This window comes from Ornithodoros turicata, chromosome 10 (assembly GCF_037126465.1).
Source record: "Ornithodoros turicata isolate Travis chromosome 10, ASM3712646v1, whole genome shotgun sequence".
Lineage (NCBI taxonomy): Eukaryota > Metazoa > Arthropoda > Arachnida > Ixodida > Argasidae > Ornithodoros > Ornithodoros turicata.
The window spans coordinates 17,805,289-17,829,906 of NC_088210.1; the positions used below are offsets into that span (position 1 = coordinate 17,805,289).

Sequence of the window (24,618 nt, forward strand, 5' to 3'; positions counted from 1 at the left end):
CAACTGGTGAACATGATAGAACATAAAGCTTCTGAGGCTGAAACGCAAACAGACGAACACAACACATGAGGCTCGTTGGTAAGACTTCGGAAGGTAGCTGTCAGCGTAGCGTAATTGTTAGCAGCGTTTCCCTTCACAGGATACGGAGAAATAAACAAAATAAAATGTGAGGTAGTTAAAAATCAGGCAAACATGGGAGATACCCAGGGCTACATCTCGACATCTAACATGGCGACAATATTATCCCCACTACAAGCGCTGTCAAAGTGGTTACTCATCGTTCACAACATATCACAAGACTTTAAATCCGCGAAAATTACTTCTTTTACGGTACGCTGCACCTATAGAAAAAATTATCGATGACACGCTTCACGGGTTGGGTGTTGCTCACCCCCCTACAAGATAGCAGCCTCGCTATCACCAAGGCGCACGCCTATACACCATACACGAACTATCTATCTATCCCCAAACCACTATCCACTATCCCCACTATCCACTATCCCCAAAAACCATCCTCGACTTCCCCCTCCCCCCAAGTCTTACAATAATCTCATCACCACATCGGGCTCACTGTCCCGTCAGACAAATTGCCTTTGACACGGGCCATACCCCATACTTCACACATAAGGCGCCCACGGCGCGACAGTTAAGTTTGCAGACGACACCACCAGCAATTTCGAAAACGGCACATATACAACAACACAACAGCGTACAACGTGGAAAAGAACACCTCTTCGTGGAGGGCGCGAAGACGTAGGGGGGAAGGGGGCGAGGGGGGGCCGACGACGACGACAATTCCTGTAGCGGCCGATCCTGTGCGACGTTTTTCCGCGGATCCATCGGAACTATCTGGGAGCGCCATCTGGCGTAGAGGCGCCACAGCCCCGCAGAGTCACAGCCTTTCAAGTGGCGCCTTTGTTTTTCTCACGGCTGAACATGTACACTGGAGTTCCGTTGTACTGTGGCATCTTCTGTTTCTTCTCGTTTAGGTATAGAAACACAGCGCGGAGGATTTTGCCAGCTGAAAGATGGATTACAGCCCTTAACGAGAAACCGTTCGCTTTGTTTTTTTTTTTTTTCCTTCAAGCGCTGTCGAGGGTCAGGGACGACAATCATGATAATGCGTTATCTGGCTCTCTGTCTAAGGGGTCAGTACACTATTATGAGCGATAGTGACTACGGAAAGGAATCGTCGCAAGAGGAATGTGTTTCTTTTTTGGTTCTGTGTTAGCGCCGCGAAGCAACTGTGGCCAAGAGGAATGTGTGAAGTGCTGTCGTGTAACCGGTTGCTTAGTTATGTCCAAGACGCTAAGGCGCACCAGGTGTGGTAGACGAAGTTTGGTTCGAATTCCGGCACTGGCTAGGGTGTTTGAGTGTTTTCCCTATATAGGTTTTTGTCGGGCAAATGTCGGCACAGTTTCCTGTGAAGTCGGCCCAGGAAGCGTGATTCTCCCAAGCAACATACCGCCACGTGGCAAGCAGATCGCACGGTAAACGCGTATCGAGAGAGTGACGCATGCATTGTGCGCTCTTAATACAGACGCATGACACAACCGCATAGTCACGATTTATTTTATTTGTTTGTTTAGGGGTTATTTGTTTTAAGAAGATGTTATTTGTTGTTGTTGTTGTTGACACAACTTTACTGAAACTTTAAAACCGTAGCGAATACAAGGCGAATAGATGTGTCCCAGAAATGAGTACGAAACGAATATAGTTTTGTAAGAGAATCGCATGTATCATGTAGCATGTAAGTGTGAGATGTGCATGCGTAGCTTCGCAGGAAACGGTACTAACTTCGTTATACACCCACTATTGTAACGTTGCAATTACACGCGTTTCACAGTCACACGCGTCGACCTTCAGAACTATTCGAAATAATCCGGTCGGTTTGAAAGAGACATTCTCTCGACCCGCGGTATTGCAATCGCATACACGATTATTCGCTTTGCCATTCGCCAAAAATCCGAATAATCGCACGGCTCTAAAACAGTTTTCAAACTAAAAAAAGAAAAAAGAAAGGAAGATATCATCGCTCTTTTAGTTCCCATAAACGCAAAGGAAATGCGGACAAGAAGATTATGCGATAATTCCGTATAGCATCACGCAGAAGATGCACACTTCATTAGGATGCCCAACGTGAGCTTCAGATATCGGCAAGTACCTCGCTTATACGTAGAGAGAATTGCCGGGGTGGACCAATATGCTATCTCTTCTCCGGCGCGATCAGCTACAACTGGGCACTATGCGCGGGTATAAGGAATTGACGCACGTTCCGGTATATCGAACACCGTGTTGGGGGATTCAGATGATAACATCGCCGAGCGATGATTTACGGACGTCGTACAATTGGTGGCCGGCTAATCACAATTCCTGCTCCGTATGGATGGTGGTGGTGGAGGAGTGTTTGACTGGGCGCCCCGGTATTTTTAGAAAACGGGAGCTGCATAAGGAACGATCGTCTGAATGTGAAATATAGTCGTACCTGTATGCGATGTTCATGCGGGTTCGTGTACTACAAATGGTGGCGATCGTCAAAGTGGCAGAGGATGTATACATGTCACAAAAAGGTGTACGCCTCCCGTTTTCAACAAATCAGGGCAGATAACGATATCATTTGAGATGATGGTCGGCTAGGAGCGTGCTATGAGGTGAAGTTCATTTTTAAGAGTGCATATGCTCCAAGACGACGTCATCACGACGCGCGGTAAAAATATGCCAAACTTTACTCGGCGGCGTCACAGAGACAGCCAGCGCGTATTCAAAACATAAGCTCATACGTGAGTTATATTCCCATTACATCCTGTCTTAGTGTTACACTGTATACATAACCGCGTTATTCTTTTGTCACGTGTCCCAACGGAGGAAACACACACGCGGAGAACAAGTTCCGTACAATGACGTCGTCCAATCAGGCAAGCCGAGAAGGCGTATCCGAGAGGTATACTAAATGATGATTACACCTGCTGCATTAGGCGCAATGCAGGCACCACGAGTGACAGAGGGAGCGATGAAAGGAGCTAATGTTAACGTCTTCGTCAGTACCTTTTACGACCAGAGCGCCCAGCAGAAAAGAAACATATTAGCTTGTTGACCCTCGGGCGTTGCTGAGGGCATTGTCGAGATGCTCGCATGTCTGTAAAGGGACTGCATATACTCCCGGTGTATATAGTTTCGAAATTAGAAAAATGAGCATAATGTTTCCCTTTGAGCCGCCCTTCAAAACACGCAAGCAGCCTCTTCTTTCCTGTAGGGGACGCCGTATGAAGTATCAAGTTGGGTCAGCAGCGCGAGAAGGCAACGAGATAACAGATAATAATAAGAAAAAACAGCTGAAATTATGTCTGTGCTTCTCACGCTATAGGAACACTCAGGACGGCCGTATATACAGAGCCCGCGGCGTTCTGTGAAGAAAATGCCTATATACGATGGCGCAATCTATTTCACTTAAAATATACACTCTTAGAAATGAACTTCACCGTATAGCACGCTCCTAGCCAACCATAATCTCGAATGATATCGTTTTCTGCCCTGATTCTTTTTTAAACGGTAGACGTACGCCTTTTTTTGTCACAAAAAAGGCGTACGCCTCCGGTTGTCAACAAATCAGGGCAGATAACGATATCATTCAAGGTGACGGCTATGTGACATTGCAGTTGTGGGTCAGATGGTGGTGGCGATGATGATGATGGTGGTGGTGCTAATGAAAAAGCTCGCCGTTGTCGGCCTCACAGAGGTGGCCAACGTCACGACTAACGCTCTGGGGGAATGTGCGTCCTAGGCTAATTTCCAAGGAAAACCCAGGGAAAACCGCAGACAGCACAGCCGGCACCGGGATTCGAACCCGAGTACCTCCCCGTCTCGACGTGACTTGGCCAGAACGCTTATACCACTGAGCCACGCGAGCTGGTATTGATGACGATGGAACTGTGGGTCAGAACTTCACCATATATAACACGCACCAACCACTGTGGCGATTGATACACAGGGGTAGCACGCGTCCTGGGACGACTTCATACTCTAAAAACAGAGGCGGAGGGGGTGATGTTGTAACAGCTCGCCCTTATGTTGGCTTCACGAACAGAACTTCACCACATAACTCGCTGAACTCGAACCTTTGCAGATAATGCTATCGCTATCACTCCTTATTTCTGTAAAACGCGAAGCGTACGCTTTTTTGTGACAATTAAGAGCACTTTGTACATGTCACAAAAAGGCGTACACTCTTAAAAATGAACTTCACCGCATAGCACGCTCATAGCCAACCATCATCTCGAATGATATCGTTATCTGCCCTGATTTGCTGAAAGCGGGAGGCGTACGCCATTTTTGTGACAATTATGCACAGCATAAGTGTCACAAAAAAGGCGTACGCATTCCGTTTTGAACAAATCAGGGCAAATAGCGATATCATTCGAGATGATGGTTGGATAGGAGCGTGCTATGCGTTGAAGTTCATTTTTAAGAGTGTACGTCTGCGGTTTCCGATAAGCGAAGGGATAGAAGATGTCATTCGGGATGATGGTCGGCGAGCTGCAACGTGCAGCATATACGCCATAAAAACATCGGTACGTGATAGCACGCCTGTACCTGAAAGGGCACAGGTTCACGCACACGCGGTAAGCCCCTGACAGTACCGGTTATAGGCGCGTTCCATGGAAGTGAGAAATTCTCACTGTGCACATACGAGCGACCGCGTTCCCATCTCTGCAGCTCGCATTATTAGGTGAACGCAGAATTAACACCATGAGCGATCTCTCCGCCCCCTGAATCTTCACTCGATTGCATTGTTTGCGGCTAACCTCGTTTTCGGTATCGCAATGTGCCATCTCCTTGTACAACGATGCATAGGGAACGGAGATGTTTTCACTTGCGCTCGGAGGTTTTCGAACAATCGCAACGAGGTTCGCGTTACCTAGGAAGTAATATTTAGTACATGCACGCGGTGCTCCGAGCAAAACTTTTTTTTTTCTCGCTTGAGTTCCGGTTCGAAACAAGAGGTTACAGAGTAAACGAGAGAAAGAGGTTCGTACCGGCGCAGCTACACTCTTAAAAATGAACTTCACCGCATAGCACGCTCCTAGCCAACCATTATCTCGAATGATATCGTTATCTGCCCTGATTTGTTGAAAACACGGGGCGTACGCCTTTTCCATGACAATTATGTACAGCATAAGCGTCACAGAAATGGCGCACGCGCCCCGTTTTCAACAAATCAGGGCAGATAACGATATCATTCGAGATAATGGTTGGCTAGGAGCGTGCTATGAGGTGAAGTTCATTTTTAAGAGTGTACTTGTACGTTTAAAAGGAGCATAAGAAATGAATACCTGTTGGAAGTAAAATGTCGCGTACTAAACGGTAAAAGCAGGGAGCCGTTAATGTCTCGGGGAAACCTTTGTGGTACCCACCCACCTGTATATACCAGCAACCAGTGATGGGCAATGTACCTCAAAATTGTACTTGAAGTAACGTACCAAGTACCTAGCACCTGTTGTACTTTAAGTACAGTCCACAAATGTACTTCAGGTAAAGTACAAAGTCCTGTGCAAAGTACTTTATAGTATACTGATCAAGTACATCAGAAATTTAGATCGTATCACTGCACGTTTCAACACTTGGTAGTGATAAAACGTGAGGTAAGTATGTTTGGACTGTTATCTTTAGAAAGCATTCAGCTAGCATTTTTGGAAGTGCTATAGTTAGAAAACATGAATAGTTTACAGCTGACTCATTAATATGAACTGAAATAAATAATTTTGCGACCGAGTTTTCCATTTATATCGCCATTTGGGTTCTTGAGTACTTTATAGGAAAGTATCAAAGAAAAGTACTCAAAGTACGGTAGAAAGTACACAAATTGAAATGTACTTTAAGTAACGTGCAAGTACTGAGAAATGTACTTAAAGTAGTACTTGAGTACTTGGTACTTCAAGTACTATCACTGCCAGCAACCTATATCCCTGTAGGACACCCCTGTGTACCTCCACGTATATAGCAACCACGCGTATCCTACACGCAGAAACGCTGTTTTTTCCACATCTCCTCCATCAATAACGATATTACATTACACGACCTCCGTCTACCTGCGCCCCATCCAACACAATAAGCGAGCTGCACAACCTGAACGTGACATGCTTCTGTCATGTTTCTTCCCCCTTCACGCGCGCGTCCAGGACACAATGCTGGAGCACACAAAGGCGCCTCTCTTTGCAGCTTCCATACGCAACAAAGTTACATCCGAGACGTACGTATATCGAAAAGTGACACGTACTTCAGAAAACAATCACCGGCAACAATAGCCCTCTAAACGCGCGGCATTATTGTGGGTCCATTGTGTGTTTTTCCTATTCGCCCTGGTGTCAAGTAGATGGATGCGCGATCCGAAAGATCCGATTTCAACACGAAGACAGGAGAATGCGACTCGCCAAGAGGCGCTGAAGGAAGATGGATTCTTCGCCGTAGGAGCCTCAGAGCCTCGCCATGTTTATGGCCGCGTAGGCCCTTTCGCGGAGAAAAACATAAATCAGCTACTGGTGTTCGCGGAGCTGTTGCTGTGGTACGTCCGCTGTGGGTGTCGAGAGACACTGCCAGTACCGAGAAAGACGCTGGGTACCAAATCAACAACAACTGTATCGTGACAGTGTGCCGCAGATCGGGCTCCGGTACACTCTAAAAACTGAACTTCACCGCATAGCACGCAATGCGCTAACCATTGCCACGACTGATAGGGTTATCGCTTCTGATTCGAGGAGGGAGGGGGCGTACGCCTTTTTGTGTCAATTTGGATACGTGATAATTGATACAAAAAAGGTGTACGCTCCCCTCTGTCCACGAATCAGAAGCAATAACCCTATCAGTCGTATAGATGGTACGACTGATACGACTGACGGTACGACAGTCGTACGACTGATAGGGTTATTGTTTTTGATTCGAGGAGAGAGGGGGGCGCGTACGCCTTTTTCTGTCAATTATCACGTATCCAGAGTGACACAAAAAGGCGTACGGCCCCTCTCTCTCCTCGAATGAGAAGCGATAACCTTATAATTCGTGGCAATGGTTAGCGCAGAGCGTGCTATGCGGTGAAGTTCAGTTTTTAGAGTTTACATACTTTTCCTTTTAGTACGCGCGCGCACCGCGAAGCAACTGTGGCTTTGAGCGGTGTACAGACGTGGACAGCTGTGAGAGAGGACAGCAGTAAGGAGTGGAGGACAAGGAGGAATAGTATATTGTGCCCTGGACAGGTTTAAGCGGGAACCGTGCAGGCATCCGTCTGGAAGGCCTCCTGGAAGGCCCAGGGAAAACGTCAGAGAGCACTACCAGTGGTATAGGATGTCCTTGGAGGTACCACCAACAAATGGATGCTCTATCTGATCGGCTATGTCGCTGGCGCAACAGCAACAACAACAAATAAATCGTGACTATGACCTGGGGTGATTCACCACTGGAGAGCCGTGCAGTACCCCATTACACGCGAAACACTCGCGCTGTACCTGATATCATGGGAGTTTTCAATATTTTTTTTTTCAATGGGGGCCGGGGGAGTGGCAATGTGCTACCAGGGGGGCAAAGCGTGAAACCCTCTCACCTCTTCTCCTGGACGGGCACTGCGGAACTGCGCGGATGTTGAGAGGTTAACGTTACTATGACATCCGAGAAAAATCATGACGACCTATGAATATAAACAATGCACAATTTTTCACCGGCGACCTTGAAGCTCCATAAGGGGGGGGGGGCTGCCCCTCTTTCCCTCATCTCGGTGTGCCCATGCCTTATAATACCTCATTGTATGTGATGGATTAGACGAGTGATACGTGAACGAAGTGGGCAGCTGTGAAGCCGCTTACAGAACGATTCAAGTGCCCCCAAGATGGCTGTGCATCACAAACACACCCACAAAAATAAAGGGCAAAATATGCTGACTGCAGAAACCACCTCGTGCGGTTATGGTACTTGAAGCAAACCGCCGGTCATCAAGGTCCTCTGAAATAACCGAAGACCCTGACGGTGTGTGACTAGGGCCCATAAGACTGTCACCAGGCTGAATAGCAAATGGTACATGCAGTGACGATGAGTGACGAAATTTGCCTCGTACAAGAAAGATGCAACTATGTGTTGTTGTTTTTTAATTTAGAATACTCGTGCTGAATATACTTTCTGCCTTCGACCGTGTTACGTTGGAGAAATTCCATGACGATGACGATGATGATGATGTTGAGAAGAAATAGCGAGATGTGAATTACATGGTGACGACAATGAACTATATGTTGCGTATGTGGTCAAAGCAGAGTACAGTACATCTGTTGTCGCGCAGAACATGGTATACATTCAGTCTGAAAATTAACGACGTTGTCTTATTATGCAGCCATTTTTGAAGTTATATGAAATAGCAACGAAACGGAAAAAAAACGTCGATTTTCTGCACTAAGTGGTATACAATGACCACAATAGCGTCCGTGAGGACTGTCTCCATTGAAAGAAAAAAATTAAAACATTTGCTGCAGAGAGAGACGTTCGTAAATAAAAATAAAAAGACAAAACAAAAACGAACAAACCAACACAACAGACATCGCGCGAGTTGGTTGGACACTATGCGTATAGATTGAGGTTTTCCACCGTGGAACAGTCGTGGCTTCGGTGACGTCATCACCTGTCGATCACCTCACCACAGTGAAGGCGCACACAAGATGAATGTTCAACGGCGTTTACCTAACGTTTGCTTAATCTACTCGAGGCTGTTGTAGTGTACAGTACTATTACCCACAAATAACTAAAGCATTTCCATGTTCGTTCCAGATAACTCAGCTGAAGATAGACAACAATCCCTTCGCAAAGGGCTTCAGAGACACAGGTGCTGGAAGGAGAGACAAGAAGTGAGTATGAAAATATTCCGCCTCTTGGGGGTGACCGTGGCAAAGCAGGACATTTATCTCATATACCTGTTGTTCCTATTTCTTCCTTCTCTGCTTATGTATTCGCTGAAACTTGTTGGGGACACTAACCAGCACACCACAGCATCCTCTGCGTAGAGAGACAGCCCTGGAAAAGTATGTAGGGTTTTTGTCTCAGTAAGGGAACCCTTTTGAACCGTTCGGGGTTCGTAGTGTGACACAACTAATCAAATCTGTGTGGGTCCTTCGTTGTAGAAGGTATAAGATAACGTCGTAAACATATAGGGATGTGCGTGTACTCGGATTATTCGAATACCGAAGCGAATGAGTGGATGTTCTGTTAGAATGCGTGAGTTGTTGTGTAAAGAGTTGTCTTATGTTTTCAACCGTCATCGGCGTATAGGTTACGCTACATTGACTATAGCTAGTCCAGCTACACAGGTAATGTTACCTTCCTCTTCTTCTTCTTCGAATAACTGTATGGCTTCTAGAGTTATCTGTGGTCTCCCTGGTGGGCAGCTGCAGCTCCATTTCTTTTAAGCTCGTGCGTAATTGCGAAGACGTGACTTGAACGTGCGATGCTCTGACATGAGCCGCTACCATAGCTTCCGAACCTTTGAACAGTCTTGAGGTAGCCTTGACGTGAAGAAACAGTACAACTGCTAATTGTTGAAAAGCAAATCGCATGCAAGATTTCATAGAAACGCAAAATCTTCGGTGGTAAGTATCAAAGATTGACGCTATGCCCTGGTGCCATACTTTAGGATACCTCCAGCATGCGTGAGCGCACATAGGCACGACACCGAGAGTAGAGAAGGCCTTCTCTATGCCTCCCCCTCGCTCCCTCGTCACGTGGTCACATAGAAACACGGTGTCGTCTGCAGCAGGCAATGACGACGGACCATCGCATCAATTACAAAAATGCCTGCCTATGCTGCTGATGGCGGCATCGTTCCCAAGGCTACGGCCGCTGAAAGCATGGCTATGATTGGCGGGACTTCTAATGACTACGTCATGTCGATTAAAGACCAGGCCTTGGTTAGTCTAGGCGGTGTTGACACAAACGCGCCACACCGAGATAAAGATGACGGATCCGAGTCTTTCAAATGCATTAGCAGCAGCATTTGAGAAATCCCAGTGTTCCTTGCGCGCGCACTGTATCCTGGGCGCTTGTTGCCACGGGAAGGTGAGGGTATAGCCCTTTACGTTTACTCTTCGCTGACCTTGACCAACGCTACCCAGAGAAAACAAAGCCAGATCACTTAAACGACGTAACGTAACCATTATAAGGGCTCAGCAATCAAGACGTGTTTTCGGGGGCAATGGTGGTGGTGGTGGTGGTGGTGGTGGTGATAGGGCTTGCCGTTGTCGGCCTCACGTATGTGGGCAACGTCACGACTCACGCCCTGGGGGAATGTGCGTCCTGGGCCGACTTCTAAGGGAACTGTGCCGACATATGTCTGAAAGCGTCTGAGGAAAACCCAGGAAAAACCCCAGACAGCACAGCCGGCACCGGGATTCGAACCCGGGTACCTCCCGGGGGCAATAAGTCGCTATCATCCACATGGTCAGCCACTGGTTAGCCACGGAAAGCCAGTGTTTGAAATCATCCGCGGTGATTGGCTGAAGCAGACGACACCGCGACTCTTTTCACGTGGCGAAGGAGTGAGAGGAGGCATAAAGCAGGCCTTCTGCACCCAGGTGGCGTTGCCTTGGTGCATCGTGGTCTGTGGAGCGAAAGAGGAGAAATCGAAACAATGTGGATATATCCTTATCCTTTCCGATAACAAAATTCCCACAGTCCATAGCGGCGCTATGTGCTCCCTGGTACTTTCGGAAGTCTCCTATTGTTTCGAGGAGCGAAAGCCGTGACAGGGAAGCGCCCGGAAATTCAGGCGTAGGTCCAAGAACATTAAAATTTCCTGCAGTTTCCATTATGTCTTTCTGTCCGGCAAGCGGCACGCAGTCAAAGTGCATATGTTGGCCATACATGCGTGCCTCGTGATTTACAGTGACGCATAGTGACGCGTATAGAACATCAAGTGCGCTTCACGCAGCGGCGGATCTAGAAGGGGATCCTCAATTCTTGTCTTCATATAGTGATTAATTGACCTACACTCTTAAAAATGAACTTCACTGCATAGCACGCTCCTAGCCAACTATCATCACGAATGATAGCGTTATCTGCCCTGATTTGTTGAAAACGGGAGGCGTACGCCTATCTTGTGACACTTATGCCGTTCGTAATTGTCACAAAAAAGGCGTACGCCTCCCATTTTCAACAAATCAGAGCTGGTTACGATATCATTCTAGATGATGGTTGGCTGAGAGCGTGCTATGCGGTGAAGTTCGTTTCTAAGAGTGTAGATCGTGCACCTACCATGCTGGCCAAGGCTGGACACCCCTGTCAGAAAAATCCTGGATCTGGCTTTACGTAGTTTATTGTTGCATTCAAATAATATTTACAACCGACATGCGCAGAATGTGCTGCTAAATAGTGCTCGTGATACGTGATCAGGAGAAATGAGCTTTAACCCGAAAAAGTCAGACCCTATAATTATGATCTTGCGGGTCTATCACGATCCCTTAGAAAGTGTGTGGCTTTCACCCAGTCTGTCGCTGTATAAGCACGGTGGAAAAGAAGAAAGGAACCCTAGGACACTTTATTACACCGACACACTCGAAGAGCCATGGGCACAGACCCCGGCAGCCGATGTTTGGTGAAGACTCGAGCGACTCTCTCACGCTGATACACTCTCCCGTACGGACAGCAAGCGGTTCTCTCCACAAGAACTTGAGGCGCCTGCTCTCCAAGCTCTCCTTGTTTACTTTGGCCATCACCAATCATTCCTGACAAGCGCGCTCCGCCTTGTTTGCCTATTAGTGGCTGCAGGGCCGTTCTGAATAATGCTCCTTTTCTCGGACTCGAGGTGTATAGTAAATGTTCCGGGCTTCCTCTTGGCTGAAGAGCTCTTTCGATCAGCGACGGCCAGTTATTGCTTCCATGTTTTATGTATAGCGTTTCGTTGATAACTGACTACGCTGACGCCAGGCGTTGAAGGTTGAAGGGGCTTCTGATAAGGAAGAAGGGTTCTGCTTTTGGGGAGGCCTTTCGTTCGACGCGTGCTGTCGTTTGTGATGGTGAGTGTGTACGTACGCTGAACCCTGGTTGACTTTCGTTTCGAAACGTCTGACGTTGAAGGAAGAATCACACCAACGATTGCCTTACGTGATTATTTCGAGCAAGGACATAGCGTTTGTAGAGTGTGGTTCATCATCCGTTGTATAAAAGTATTCGTTTTACTTTTCGCCGGGATTTATTACAAAGTTGGTATTCCACTTCACCACGAATGTACGAACTAAGGCTAGGCAAAATGCGGATATCGGTCTATGACCCAAACAAATTTAATTTCTGACAAATTGCTGACAAGTGTGGAACATGAGGACGCGATACAATGACAAATGTTATAGCATTTGTCATTGTAAAAAAAAAATCTATTGTAAAAATTGTCATCTTAAGACAAAAAAAAGCGTTAATAGTAACGTTACCGTAACGTTAGCAGCACTGAGGATGTGTGTACACACGATGCTATGCGTCTTGACGGATTCCACAATGCGCTGATTTGTTTGACATCCCCAGAAGAACCGGGGAATCGTCGCAAGCGCTACCAGGGGACGCTAGCCGTTCGCAGGACGCCGACTCCAGCGACGACGACGAGCAACTCGACGTCGGAGGCGCTGACGACCTCAGGGTCATCGCTAACGGAGACTCAGCAGCGGACCATGAAGGTGAGAACGAGCTATATCGTGGATGGTGTTTGCACAGGGAGCATTTTCCTCTTTTTCGTTTTCATTTTAAAGCGGCACTAAAGAGCAAAAATCTCTCCGCGAGAGGGCGCGACAATGCCGCTCGGCCTAGAGCACTAGAAAAAAACAAGTTTGCTTTGCTAGTGCTCTAGCTCGGCCTCCCATTGATCTCCACAAATTATTTCCGGCGAGTATTGAACGCCCTGTCAGCACCAGCGCGTCGCGCGCTTTGCTTTGTTTGCAATTCAGTGTTCCTTTAACGCTGTAGCCTTGGCCAATGTGGTCGCGACAAGAAGCGGGTGTGGTATATCAAGAAAATAAGAGAGAAACGCTCCCGATATTTCTGTGGCCTCAGTCACACTTCTATGGTCACTGAAGAGCGCGCCCCATGAGTTGCACCTCACCCAAGCAGCACAACATCTTGGCTCAATGTTGGTCCAAGATTGGGCCTCTATAGACCTCTCCCTGTTTGTAAACAAATGACGTCATAGTGTTCGATAGCGCCACCAATTTGGTAGAGTTGAACTACGCTCGAAGCTAGAGGCGAACACGTCGCGCCCGAAAACCATGGTCTTGAGGGGATTACGATGGTCCATGAAAGGGACGCGACCTTCGGTCCTACTTTCTTTCAATAGGAAGCAGCGAACAAGTGTCCATTCACGGAACCCAGCCCTCCCCTTCCGATTTGTTTCGGTTTCAGTCTGTCTACCAACGTCATGATGACGTTTCTCGGGTAGAGGTTTATTGCCAATATTGGACCAATATTGGGCCAAGATGTTGCGCTGCTTGGGCAGTATCATTCAAGCCCAGCCCAACTGCTTATTTCATTATATATAATGCCGATTTTATTGAATTGCATCCTCCGATCACGACGCGATGTCACAAGCGCCCCCCCATATACAAGCCGTCACAGAGGGCATCGGGATATACGAGTCCCACGGGTCGTGTACTGCGCATGCGCGATGAGGCGGACATAAATAACGCATCTTTTGACATTTACGACCCCCAGCTATATGTTTGCCTTCCGTATAGATATGCGTTACGACTGTTCTCGACATAGATGCACTAATGAAAATGGACGCCTAATGGTATGGACTGCTTCGCGGTGTGCGATGATTTACAGGGAGACAAGGGCGGAAGCCATAGGGCCATGCACCGCCGCGAAATGTATGGCTCGTGCCCTGACAAGCTTGACACTCCAACATGTTGACAGCGGCCCCTGTTGAGCGTATACAGCGTCGCGTGTCCGGGTCAAGTAATAAATGAAACGACGCTCGCCTCATATGGGGATCATATAGCGGCTGTCGAGTGAAATATATCGTCAACGTATAAAAAAAAAAGTGTTATCGAGGATTAGCAGGTCGTTACGGGTATCACGGCTATATGTGGTGGTACCGTGCTGTCGGATTAGAAATACCTGTTACGCTAATAGAGCGTGTAATTTGAGTGAATCGTTTTTGTCGTTCGGAACAAGAACGCAAACAGGCGGTCAGTATAATTAGTATACGGATGACTTTCCCGGAGTTGTCGTATTCACCCGACAAATTTGCGCGATCAAAAAGTATTATCGACACGCGATATAATGCAAAGTGTGTACTGTGTGCATGACAAAGTATTTCCAAGTCGCAAAAGTTGAACAGTACAGACATCATCCGGTGTCTGAGGATATACGAGGTGTCTCCGGAACCTGCGCAGTATATACTAAACTACCGCGCACATTGCATGCAATCTATTGAAGAACAGTATTGCAGCGCTGCGAATCTTCGCAGCATTGCAGGACTTGTTGAAGTCCTTCTTCAAAACTCTGAGGTAGAATAAAGCAGAAACCTCAGGTTGGGAGACGCTTGTATGGCGAATGGGCGTTTAGGCGCCCTTCAGCGGAATCTTCAGAGATCTTCACAAACGAAGAGCCCGCGGCCGCGTAATATTCAGTTGTATCCCGATCAACAACAACAAGAACAATTATATTTTGACGGAACCGAGATGACTCCAGACGCTCTTGCATACCAGCCTCACCAGATGTGTCCTTGTCCCTGGACACCGACTCCAAAGCTATCACCAGCCTTCCTTGTGCAATGAAAGACTTTGAAACGTTAGAAGATCGTTCTTTTGATGAGCCATCAGGACAGCGCAATTATACGCGCGGCAGTCGCCAGACGTTGTGCACGCACGAGCTGGTCGCCTGTGCCGGCAGCTGGCGGCCACCCAGACGTCCGAGACTGACTGGGATCCCTTCGTTACCGAGAACCGGGCTATCATCGTCTCCCCGGCAGACTGACAGAGCACCCTGTCTGTCAACACTGGGCTTGTTCCAACGCCTCTCGCGATCGGATTTCTGACGCCTCGCTCCAGACTGTGTTGGTTGGAGTAAGGAAACATAAAAAGGGAAACAGAAAGACAGGAATGGAACCGTGACGGCGTCAAACTTGAAACTTCTCAGGACGGCTACTGGGTTTCAGAGGAATCCGTTCTTCCACTTCACTCGAAGACGTTCGGAACGAGGGAGTGTTAAAAAGCGGAAAACTGCGTTCATTAGTATAGTTTGAAGGAGATGGCGCCTTCGCGAAGTGATCATTGCGCGGGTGCCATGGAGAAAGTCCGAAGTTTTCCGCGAAGGATTTGTCGTAGCTCTATCGGCGACTGCGGCTACGTGTCGCCCTGTATCGGAGAGTACACTCGACATCCACGCTGGAAAGTGCGCTGTATGTGAGGCTGTATTTCCGCGCATATGTCGACACCGTGACAAAACCAGTTATGAGTATACGCCTATGTTTGGTTGTGCACAACACAGCCACGGAGGCGTGATCGTTACAAGACAGCGAGTGATTAATGCACGACAATTCCCATAACGACTCAGCCAACGACGGTTATATATTCACCACAGGGTTGTCCCGCATATATCGCTCCATACAAGCGATAGCGTGCCAGGCGAACGTAACGCATTCTGGACATGTCCTGGTCGAGCGTGATTGCAAACATCAACATATAGCTACGTGACCTTAAAAACTTGCCGCGACCATGATCAGCGGCAAAACCGTTTCTAAAGAACGCGATTGCTGTTTCTGTACGTCGGTTTGTAAGTTATGTCGACCTCGGAAAAATAATTTTATCCGATATCCTAGCAGTAAAACACGTGTATTTGCATATGAGGCCTTGTAACTGCTGATCGCTCCCAAAGATGTCATAGCGACACCTAAGACTACACTCAGCCGGTGCAATCCTCTATTACAGTTACATAAGTTAGCATGTCGCGTGAGAATAACCGAATAATCAACATCTCCAACCAACCAAGCATTGAATAAATTACGCTTGTAAAATACGTTCATCTCTTGGTATTATGCTGATAAACAAAGTCACGTGACCTCGAAATGACGAATGAAAGAAGGAAGTCACTGGGAAAAGCATAGCCAGCTGCAGGACTCGAACCCACATCTTCTGGACTGCCGGTCCAGTCCTGCAGCTGGCTAACCTGTTCAGTGACTTCCTTCTTTCATTGTTCTTAGGAACTTGAGGCTTTGTGTGTTCTCCTCTCTTCTGTGTTTCAGCCTCCGAACATCAATTTCCATCGTGTTCAAAATAATGACGTTGCCCATGACGTGTGACCAGATGGTGAATTTTCCCACAAGCGACCTTTGAGGGTTGGCGTAAAAAATGGCGGGTGTTGGGCATCCCTGCGATACTCGTCAACTTCCAGTAGAGTTTCCGTCTGGCAACATCTACTCACAGCAGCACGATATGCACCGAAAGCGTGTGCGTGTGTTTATGACTAGCAGAGGAAGCCAACAGGAAGCTTTCGCAATCAAACTTTTCGTACCAAATACCGCACCGGGGGACTAACCAGCATGTTATCTTCGAGTGCCACGTTGCTCGTACATTCTGGAACATAGTCAGACGGTGTACACACATCTTGTGTCCTGTACAGCTCGACCGTAGGCGGCCACATCGGCTAGGTGTGGTGTTTCGGTGCTGTGGAAAGCTCGCTGTTCTGCTGGGCCCGACGTCAGCGGACGACCCCTATCTTCTCGTTAGTTCGCAACGTGCGCGTTTTGCTCGCCAAAGTGTTGCAGCATGAACTACTTGCTTTAGGTGTGCAAGAGTTCGCGCGCAAATGGCGTCATCACCCTTCTATCTTGCTTCACAATGGTTGTGTGGCCGTCTCCGGTGCGCCCCCCTGAGCGTCATTCATGTGCTCTCATTTTCCCTGTAAATATGTAATATTTTCCCTGTAATATTCCCTGTAAATGTGTATATACTCATACTCATTATGTACTGCATTCCATACTGTAGATAATCGCAGACATCTAGAGTGGTGGACGTGGACTTAGGGTGTACTCTGTCTGTCTGTCTGTCTGTCTGTCTGTCTGTCTGTCTGTCTGTCTGTCTGTGTGCGTGTGTGTGTGTGTGTGGGTGGGTAAGGTGTATGTCTACTAAGGTGTGACGTAGCAGTTCTTATTCCGTTCTTGAGTTTAATAAATTTTCCTTTAATACCGATACCGACATCTCACCGTCACGCTCAAAAGCGCATTTTTCTCTTCGCAGCATCCCTGGATAAACCGGACCCAGCCCTGAACTCAAGCAACGGCTCTGCGCGCAGTTCACCTCCCGCTTCCCAGTCAGAAGGCCAACTCGCTATACGATCTTCGCCCAGTCAGCCATTCCACCCTGGGTCATTATTCCCTTACTTCTACCCACCTCCGTTCTACCCAGCGGGCATGGGCTTCCCGTCTCTGTTTTTCCCCGGCACCTCCGGGATGAACCCAGCCGGCCTGTCCACGAACATTCCGTTGCTTATGGCTGCGAGCCAACATCTTTTCGGCGGCTACACGGGGACGCTTCCGCACGGGGCCGCATCTACGTCGCGATTTCTCAAGCAAAACCATAGATTCACGCCGTACGCGCTGCCTTCGCCTTCTTCAGCGCCGTCGGGAAGCGGACAGCTCATCGCTCCGACGCCAACCTATCCGGACGCCCTCGTGGACAGTAGGGCGCTCTTTTCCGGAGGTCATCTGGACAAGTGTCTCAGCTCACCGTCGTCTGAGGCGGGGAACAGTTCGGACAACTCGGCGGCGTCGGCGTCTAGTGAACTTAAGAACATGGAAAATATGGTGAACGGTCTAGAAAGGCGACAGGAACAGCTGGCGATGCTGTCGCTATCGCGGTTAAGCGATAAGTAGTACTTGGCAGTTAGAGCTGTGGGGTGCCACCACAGTGACTTTTGTGCATAGAAGTGTGAATAGACAATGTGTGACCACGTGTGCCTTCTGCAGCGGCAGCAACGTCTTCTGTGTGCACCTGTGGCAGATGGTGAGTCTATATACTTCTCCCGTTAATATATACGTACGGCTATTACAACGTGACATGCATTAGGTGAGTAGGTAACCATTTGCGTGAAAACGAGGAATGTTCGAATCTTGCCACGCCTTTGGAATCTGGAGTGGGTTTAGCGTAGCTTGTTTAGAGAGTGGTAGGCATATAGTGAAAAGAAATCCCTGTTGGAGCCACCAAGCAGAGCCGTAGCGAGGCAAGTTTGCGCCTATCAGGGCAGAATAAACCTGAAGCGCCCCCCCCCCCCCCTCACCCACTGCCGTCAAAAGCCCTGTAAACAAAGAAATGAAAACGCTTATTTGCACTGCCGAGATCGTAAATTCAAATTTTCTTCGTTCCCGCTTTATCTTGTTCAACCAACCTGCCAGGGCCTGCCGTTCGGCGCCCCCTCTCGCGAGGGCGCCCGGGGCGGCTGCCCCTCTCGCAGTCCCGTCAATACGGCTCTGGCAGAAACAGTTCGCTAGTGGGCCTCTCAGGCGGTGCAACATGTACAGAAAATTAAAGAAAAAAAATTGAATTGAAAACGGGGGGGGGAAACTGCAATTTCGAAATTCCAGGTTTTCGAGGATCAAACTGCACACGAAGTTCAGGATGAGAGAGTTCCCTGTTGGAAAACATGTAATCTCTTTTACGCCACAATTTCTCTTTGCGAATAATCCCGAAAGCCACTGCCGCCCTCTTGCGAGCTTGCGTTATGTCATTACTCTGAGACGTTCTATTTTTCCTTCCAGTCCCTTCCCTCCATAAATCACACAAGTCTCGCTTGTAGCGCTATCAAGCGGAACGCAACGACAGTCATAACGACCTTCTCAATGCGCCGCTATATAGCACCACCGTTCTCTCCATTCCTCCCGAAACCGCTCATGCACACATGCCCGAGCAGCGCTATATTCCAGAAACCGTTTTGAACCTCGCTACTTTCTTGATCAAAATTACGAGAAGTTTTTTTTCGAGAAATAAGGCAGCGAAGATAGATGGCGCGTATTACTCTTTCGCGAAAGCAGCGAGGGGGAGAGGGGGGTGAAATCAAAATGGGAGGGCATCCATCGGGATTCCTGTGGGCGTGGGCGCGTTTTCGTGGCGAACGGGCACTTTGCGTGTGAAGAGGTACTTGGGCGCTCTGCGGGAAGGATTAGGGAAGAGAGGAAGAACGTGAAATGGGCGTACTCCCGAAATCTTCTCGGGCTCTGCAGCGAAAGAACAAAGGGAGGCCAGAGCAGTTAATGAGTTCGTAGCGGAGCTCATTTGTGTTTGGGATGCGCGCTTTCATTATGCGCCATATATATATACAGGGTTGTGGCGCAACTGATGAACTCGGAATTTCTTTCGTTGTACTCTAACTGTGGAATAAGGGAAGATGTATGAAGAGACGGCGATGCGTGTGTGTTTTGACTGGCTGGGAGGGCGGAGTGGTTACGGGAAGGTATACGTGCGTTTGGCACGAGCATCCCGTATCGATTTCTCCCGTTAGGGTCTGAAAAGGGTGGCTGTGGGGAGAAGACAGAGAGGGAGGAGGGAATGAGAATCGGAGAAATGAGATTCAAAGTTGCAGGGCTCATGCTGATGGGACGAAGTGGGCAAGTGGCCAGTTTGTGGAAAGGGAAGACGGTACACTTTAAGGAGGCACTAAAGTGCAAAATTCCCCACGCACTCTCAGAAGTGTGACAATGCGGAGAGACCTCGGATTGGTCACCTCTCCCGCGAAGATTGGACAAGTCGCTTGAGGAGACCAATGAGAGCCAGCTCCGCATTGTCGCGTTCCTTGAGAAGGAGAGGGAAAGTTTAGATTGCTTTTTTTCATGTGGATCATAAATCATGAACGACGCAACTGGTGTGTCCCGTTCCTTTTGTGTTGGTGTTAAGGTAACGGTAGATAGATCTTCATAGATCAAGTATATACTCTTAAAACAGAACTTCACTGCATAGCACGCTCCTAGCCAACCGTCATCCCGAATGACATCGTTCTCTCCCCTGATTCATTGAAAACAAGAGGCGTACGCCTTTTTGTGACACATATATTTGTGATAGCTGTTACAAAAAGGCGTACGTCCCGTGCTTTCCACAAATCAGGTGTGATAAGGGTATAATTCTGTGTAATGGTTGGTCTTCAGCGTGCTATGTGGTAAAGTTATGCTTGAAGTACACTCGAAAAACACAACTTCACCGCGTAGCACGCTGTGCGCCTTTTTTGTGGCAATTTAAATATATAATAATTGCCACAAAAAGGAGTACGCCCCTTTTTCTTCGAATCAAAAGCGACAACCCCATCATTCCAACACACTTAATAATGAACTTCACCACATAGCACGCTCTTGGCTAACCATCATCCCGAGTGACATCGTTCTTTCCCCTGGTCTGCTGAAAATGGGGGGCGTACGCCATTTTTGTTGCATTATGCGGTTCATAATTGCCGCAAAAATGGCGTACGCCCCCCCCCCCTCCTTTTTCATCAAATCAAGGGAGAGAACGTTGTCATTCGGGATGGTGGTTGGCTAGGAGCGTGCTATGCGGTGAAGCTCTCTTTTTAGAGTGTAGCAATGGTCGGCGCACAGCGTGCTATGCGGTGAAGTTCTGTTTTTCGAGTGTATACCGTAAAATTCTGGATGTACTCCCTTGCGCATAATACCCTACACTCTTAAAAATGAACTTCACCGCATGGCACGCTCCTGGCCAACCATAACCTCGAATGATATCGTTATCTGCCCTGATTTGTTGAAAAAGGGAGGCGTACGCCATTTTTGTGACAATTATGAACAGCATAAGTGTCACAAAAAAGGCGTACGCCTCCCGTCTTCAGCAAATCAGGGCAGATAACGATATCATTCGAGATTATGGTTGGCTAGGAGCTTGCTATGCGGTGAAGTTGATTTTTAAGAGTGTAGTCAGACGGCAAACATAAGGCCGCTAGCGGAACAGCCAATACTTCTGTTGGTCAACCATCGTTTCGAGTGACATCGCTCTCTGGCGTGGCTCATGGGAGGCGTGTACCTTTTTGTGACAATTATGAACTGCATAATTGGAGCAATTGCACATAATGAGCAAAAATGTCAGTGTTTTTTCCTGGCGCACGTTGATCGCATGCGCAACGGTTATTATTAGTGTGTATTCTATGGACATGACCTCCCGTGCTGTTCGAGTGCCCCTTTTCATAGTGCATATATGCAGACAATGAAAAAATGGCTAGGAAGCAAGCGAGCTGGTGAAGATGATGCATAATGTAAAAACTCCGAGACTAGGGAACACGAAGGGACAGACACAACACGAAGTCTCAATTCAAGTCTTCGTGTTGTGTCTGTCCCTTCGTGTTCCCTAGTCTCGGGGTTTTTACATTACGCAGACATAGTCCGCGCAGAAGCAGCGAAAAGCGGAGGAACGTAACAAATAAATTAACAAGTTACATTGGGCGCCCTATTCCCATGCGGGAATGTTCTTAAACTTGTGAACAAATTCAACTGAACTGTAGAGAGCACTTTATCTGCACGAACGCCAACCAAATGTTCCTTGACTCCGATTGTCTTCTGGCTGTGGCTTGTCTTCTACAAAACAAATGTGTGTGCGCATCATATGCGAACCACTGTCGTCTGATACAATAACTCCCAGACATTCCGGAATTATAAGGTAGCCACTTTCCTTTCACCGCATAGCACGCTGAGAACCGAATGACATTGTTCTCTCCCATGATTTATTGAAAACGGGAGGAGTACGCCTTTTAGTGACACTTATGCAGTAATGTTAAGTATCACACAGAGGGCGTACGCCCCGCACTCTCCACAAATAGGGAGTTATAAAGGCATCATACACTCTAAGAAAAAAAAGGAGTACTTTTACTCCTTTTGGGGAGTAATTGCATTGCCACAAAAAATAGTCCCTTTCGGGAGTAAATGCACGGGTGTAAATGAATCTCACAGAGTGAAGACCGCATTTCACGCGCTGTTGTAAGAGTCCCAGGTACATAATTGGTGCGCATGCATGAAGATACTTTGAAGCAAACCGTCAACCGTGATATATCGAGTGATATAAAATCTTGCGCCATACTAGGGAACAATTTGCGAAGAAAGATGCGCTAACTGTTTCTTACTCTGTGTGGCTGGAAAATTGCTATGTTGTGTGAGTTATACAGCCTTATGTCGTTCAAATTGACCAAGGGCACATATTTACGTAGGCTTTTGCATTCAGGAGACCATTCGCGAAGTTTAGTGACAATTTGCAGTCCTGGGGAGTAAACGTCGGGACTAAATGTTGGGTTAGGGGACTAAAATGGGGAGTAATTGCAGACTAGGGGAGTAGAAGCTGCAATTACTCCCCGTTTTACTCCTTTTTTTCTTAGAGTGTAGTGTTTAAGGGTGAGGAAGCGAGTGGTGATAACTTGATGTTTAATTACGCAAAAACTACAGTGACTATGATGCGCTAAACAGATGATGAGTTTTATGAGATGATGACTGGATGAAGCCGTTGACATCGCGACAGGAGTAAACTTGTGTTCTAAAGTGATTTGAACTGCATTTGAACTGAACATTGAAAACAGAACTTCACTGCATAGTACGCTACACTCTTAAAAATGAACTTCACCGCATAGCACGCTCCCAACCAACCATCATCTTGTATGATATCGTTATCTACCCTGATTTGTTGAAAACGGGAGGCGTACGCCTTTTCTGTGACAATTATGAACAGCATAAGTGTCACAAAAAAGGCGTACGCCTCCCGTGATGGTTGGCTAGGAGCGCGCTGTGCGGTGAAGTTCATTTTTAAGAGTGTATGATCCAACCATTGTCACGAATGATAGGGTTATCGCTTCTGATTCGAAGTGAGAGCCTTTTTGCGTCAATTTGGCATTTACGATATTTGCCACAAAATTCGCACCAGAAGCGATAACCTGCCACTCGTGCCGGTGGTTGGCGCAGAGCGTGCTATGCAGTGAAGTTCTGTTTTTTAGAGCGTAGCTGTAGTACGTCATCGATGTGCCTGTTTACATAATGTACTGCTTTAATACGTTCAATAAAGCTGAGTCATTGTCTGTCTCTCTTCTACAGAGTGCAAGATCGGGGCCTCCTTGAAGACTGTGCCACGGACGCTGTACAAAAGCAGACTCTCAGCAGATGTTCACCGCGAGAGTGTTAGAGAAGAAATTGTCGCGTGTAAATAAGTGTAAGGAACTTTGCGTGTTGTCGTATATTTATAGACTTTCGAATACAACTGGTGAGCTACAAGCTACTCGAACGAATATGGTATACCAAAGCAAAGAGGTAGAAAATACATTTTCCCATTAATGCTCAGGTGTGTGTTCATTACGACAAGGTAGATTTCCGCCTGGTATCACTGCCATGTGCTCCGCGAGGTTCTCCACTGGAAAACCTCCCCAGCATGCCGCAGTAAAGCGAGGACGTCTACCCCAGTATTTGCGGGATGCTTCCCAAGAATGCAAGGCAAAGAGCAAGATTTGTGAACGTGGAAAACTCCGGGCTCTTTCGAATAATACGACATGCAGATTAATGCGGGGGAATGCAGTAGTTAGTCTGTGTATAATCTCTGTGGTTTCTGCGAATATTTTGCGAAACTTTGCGAAACGAAACTTCTCTAAAATTGTAAAAACGCTGTTCGAAACGTCGTGCACAGTGTGGTTGGTTACCAGCACCCCAGTGTGAAAAGGCGTACCCCTCCCGTTTTCAACAACCAGATAACGATATCATTCGACATGATGGTTGGCTAGGAGCGTGCTATGCGGTGAAGTTCATTTTTAAGACACTTCATCACATAGCACGCTCCTAGCCAACCATCATCCCAAATGACATCGTTCTCTCCCCTGATTTGTTGAAAGCGAGTGGCGTACGCCTTTTTGTGACACTTATGCAGATGTGTGAATTGTCATAAAGAGGCGTACGCCCCACGCTTTCCACAAATCAAGAGTGATAGAGGTATCACACCGTACAATGGTTCGCCTTCAGCGTGCTGTGCGGTGAAGCTTTGTTTTAAGAGTGTAGATAAAGCATGAAGAGTGCAGGATCAAGTGCTCGACGATTGGGTGAGGGAGCGTGACATTCACTTCTGTTCTGCACGCCTTCTTCACGTAACTACCAATAACAGGCGAGGCACAAAGTAATTGAGGTCGATTACTTCTACGAGAATAGGCCCCTGCATGCAGTGCAATTTTGCCCTGCACTCTAAAAACAGAACTTCACCGCATAGCACGCTGTGCGCCAACCACTGCCACGAATGATAGGGTTATCGCTTCTGATTCGAAGACAGAGAAGGGGGTGAAGCGGGACATGGTCACAGTGCCTCCTGCCTGGGGACGATACAGGAAGGACGGCAGTACCCACCATGTCGTCGGCCTTGACTCGGATTCCTTCTCTATACTGTGCACTTTACTGATTCCGTATTACACTCTTAGAAATTAACTTCACTGCATAGCACGCTCCTAGCGAACCATCATCTCGAATGATATCGTTATCTGCCCTGATTTGTTGAAAACGGGAGGCGTACGCCTTTTTTTGTGTGACAATTCAGTATGAACGGCATAAGTGTCACAAAAAAGGCGTACGCCTCCCGTTTTCAACAAACCAGGGCATATAACGATATCATTCGAGCTGATGGT

The 24,618-nt window shown here is 47.6% G+C and overlaps 1 protein-coding gene and 1 long non-coding RNA gene across 4 annotated transcripts in view; one reads left to right on the forward strand and one right to left on the reverse strand.

Moving 5' to 3' along the window:
- The window catches only part of LOC135370219 (T-box transcription factor TBX3-like), a 64,878-nt gene extending 41,232 nt beyond the window's left edge, over positions 1–23,646 (forward strand). For 2 of the 3 annotated variants that reach the window (XM_064603921.1, XM_064603922.1), the window contains exons 4-8: positions 8,797–8,873; positions 9,006–9,047; positions 12,532–12,680; positions 17,238–18,002; positions 23,057–23,646. In XM_064603921.1, coding sequence (XP_064459991.1) covers positions 8,797–8,873; positions 9,006–9,047; positions 12,532–12,680; positions 17,238–17,872 — 903 coding nt within the window. In that variant the 3' untranslated portion in view covers positions 17,873–18,002; positions 23,057–23,646. The remainder of the gene's footprint in view (positions 1–8,796; positions 8,874–9,005; positions 9,048–12,531; positions 12,681–17,237; positions 18,003–23,056) is intronic. The other variant, XM_064603923.1, reaches the window with a different exon arrangement.
- Positions 8,955–24,618, reverse strand: part of LOC135370751 (uncharacterized) — an 88,883-nt gene continuing 73,219 nt past the window's right edge. The window contains exon 3 of the long non-coding RNA XR_010415445.1: positions 8,955–9,039. This is a non-coding gene — a long non-coding RNA (uncharacterized LOC135370751). The remainder of the gene's footprint in view (positions 9,040–24,618) is intronic.